This window comes from Trachymyrmex cornetzi, unplaced genomic scaffold (assembly GCF_001594075.2).
Source record: "Trachymyrmex cornetzi isolate Tcor2-1 unplaced genomic scaffold, Tcor1.1 scaffold420, whole genome shotgun sequence".
NCBI lineage: Eukaryota > Metazoa > Arthropoda > Insecta > Hymenoptera > Formicidae > Trachymyrmex > Trachymyrmex cornetzi.
In genome coordinates, this window is record NW_017298962.1 from 66,609 (window position 1) to 69,051 (window position 2,443).

Sequence of the window (2,443 nt, forward strand, 5' to 3'; positions counted from 1 at the left end):
CAGCAGCGCTTCACTTCTTACGAAGATGTACGAAAATGGCTAGATGACTGGTTTGGCTCAAAAGAGCAACAATTTTTTTGACGTGGCATCCACAAATTGTCAGACAGGTGGGAAAAATGTATAGCTAGCAATGGGCAATACTTCAAATAAAATATTTTTTATCATTTTCATGCAATAAACGTGTATTTTCTATTAAAAAATTCCGGTTTCATATTTATATACCTGGTATTCTCTTAATATCACCTGGTATTCTTACCTACAGATACATGCTTGGATGTGCCGAAAAGGAAATATATGAAAACGGGAAAGAAGGCCATATATATGCCAACTACTGGCGGCAAATTTCCTAGAAGCGCATAAGCCATACCTTGCGGTATATGCATAATTGCTACTGTTAGGCCTGAAATAATATCAGGCAATATATCTTCCCTCCAATTATATTGGCTGAGCCATTGTATCACTGGGACTGTTGACACTATACAAGACTGCCAGTTCTTTGACTTAACATTGTTTATCACATTCTGCATCACTGTAAACAGATGATTTGTACATATAATTAGATTTATGTTTTTACACACGGTGTGTCTATAGCTCGTTATAACTTACAGGATGACTTTGGTTTCTCATAATCATAATTTTGATTCAGCATTTCGTGTTCATAGAGAGGCCTTTCTAAGTGTATTTGCAGCATACTGCTTTTGTTCATGATCTACAATGGCAAACGTATTTAATTTTAACAACTGTATCTATCTCTGAGCTCAAAGTCAGAACTGATGCAAGATTATCTTTTTGCTTTATACAATGTATCTGTCATCAAATCAACATTATATAATTGATATTATATTTTTGAGATCTATGAATAAAATTCTCTATCTCTAAAACTACAATTCAACACTTCTTCATTTTTTACGATCACGTAATATCTTGAGCAGAATTTTACACATATGCACACACGCATACATGTGCCCATGCATGCGCACATACGCGCGCGCGTGTGCACACACGCACACATATGCACACACGCTGGCACGCAATTTCTCATATTTTATATTTAATCTGTAATGATTTACGCACGAGTAAAAGATTCATCGAATGAATATACATGAACATACAATATATTATTAAATGCATTGCTCTGGTTATAGTCTTTATGTTATATAATATGTATTACTACAAATATATATATATATATAGAATTTAAATTAGATTAAAATTATAAATATTTTTTAAACTCTGTCATCATCTTGTCCGTTTTAGCTAGTTAGCTACTCAATGAAAAGCGTAAATTTATATGTATCGCAAGTAGCACATCAGCGCTTGCAAAGCGCTAAAAAAGCGCATATAATCGCTTTTTTAGCGCTTTGTTAACGCTTTGTAAGTGCTGTACTACTTGGGATGTATATACATACATATTAAAACGGATTCTTCGACTCTTTTAATCCTCAGCAAAGAGACAATGAAATTACTAGTACGTGACTAATAATCCGACGAAATTTCAGATGCAGTGATTGGCTATGTAGTATAACACAATATTCATATTTATAATTTCAATTTAGATCTCCTAACCTACAATACCTACATCTGTCTCCGCAGCCATAGTGGAATTATAGAAGAGGTCTGTTCTTTATTGCTGCACTCTGAACCAGTGCAATAAGTTGAAGTGAAATAAACGTATGTTTGTTTCATTTCAACTTAATGCACTGTGTGTACTAGTTTAGAAAGTGCAGCAATAAAAAAACAGACCTATAGTGTGCCGTTCCCGTGGATGCGTAGTAACCTAAAAATAGTGGGGAGTGGACAACCAATCATGGGGGGCCCATTCGATTAAAATCCAATATGGCTGTGTTTATTTCGGGGCACTGCGTGTTTACTACTGTTTAGAGTGTTATTATAACAGACAAACAGCATAGCTGAGTTTACATACAAATTATTTTGCATGTATATGTTTACATATATAATATTCTATTATAGAAGTTACAGTTAATTTTAAATGTAAACGCACGATATCCAGGAGCACGTCATGATGCATATATTTGATCAAATTCTCCAATATGGCATTATGGAACGGCGTTTTAGAAACGGAGAACGTAATACATGGTTGATTGGTAAGCTACAGTTTATTTACTGTACTATAACTATATTTATTTATACTATAAGTATTAAATAATAAATAATTTTTATAGGTGATGATGGTTATGGCTTGGAACCTTGGCTGATGACACCTTTAAAGAATGAAATACCAGGTTCATCAAGATTTCGCTATAACGATGCTTTATGCAGCGCTCGATCATGTGTAGAAAGATTATTTAGTGTTTGGAAAGCTGTATTTAGATGTTTATCGGCTTAAAGACAGTTAATGTACGAACCTGGTATGGCAGGCAAAATAGTGAATGCATGTGCTGTACTACATAATATGAGAATTGCACATAGAATAAATGACATA

General features: G+C 33.9%; 2 protein-coding genes across 3 annotated transcripts in view; one reads left to right on the top strand and one right to left on the bottom strand.

The window, feature by feature from the left end:
• The window catches only part of LOC108764413 (solute carrier family 26 member 6), a 17,714-nt gene extending 16,094 nt beyond the window's left edge, over positions 1 to 1,620 (bottom strand). For both annotated transcript variants that reach the window (XM_018512660.1, XM_018512659.1), the window contains exons 1-3: positions 1,580 to 1,620; positions 607 to 709; positions 257 to 529 (exon numbers count right to left, since the gene is read on the bottom strand). In XM_018512660.1, the coding sequence (XP_018368162.1) occupies positions 257 to 529; positions 607 to 709; positions 1,580 to 1,597 (394 nt within the window). In that variant the 5' untranslated portion in view covers positions 1,598 to 1,620. The remainder of the gene's footprint in view (positions 1 to 256; positions 530 to 606; positions 710 to 1,579) is intronic.
• A 204-nt stretch (positions 1,621 to 1,824) lies between these two features.
• LOC108764412 (putative nuclease HARBI1) lies at positions 1,825 to 2,432 on the top strand. The gene is made up of 2 exons (XM_018512658.1): positions 1,825 to 2,105; positions 2,184 to 2,432. The coding sequence occupies exons 1-2, from the start codon at positions 2,021 to 2,023 to the stop codon at positions 2,345 to 2,347; spliced, it is 249 nt and encodes an 82-aa protein (XP_018368160.1). The 5' UTR covers positions 1,825 to 2,020; the 3' UTR covers positions 2,348 to 2,432.
• Positions 2,433 to 2,443: the final 11 nt, after the last annotated feature.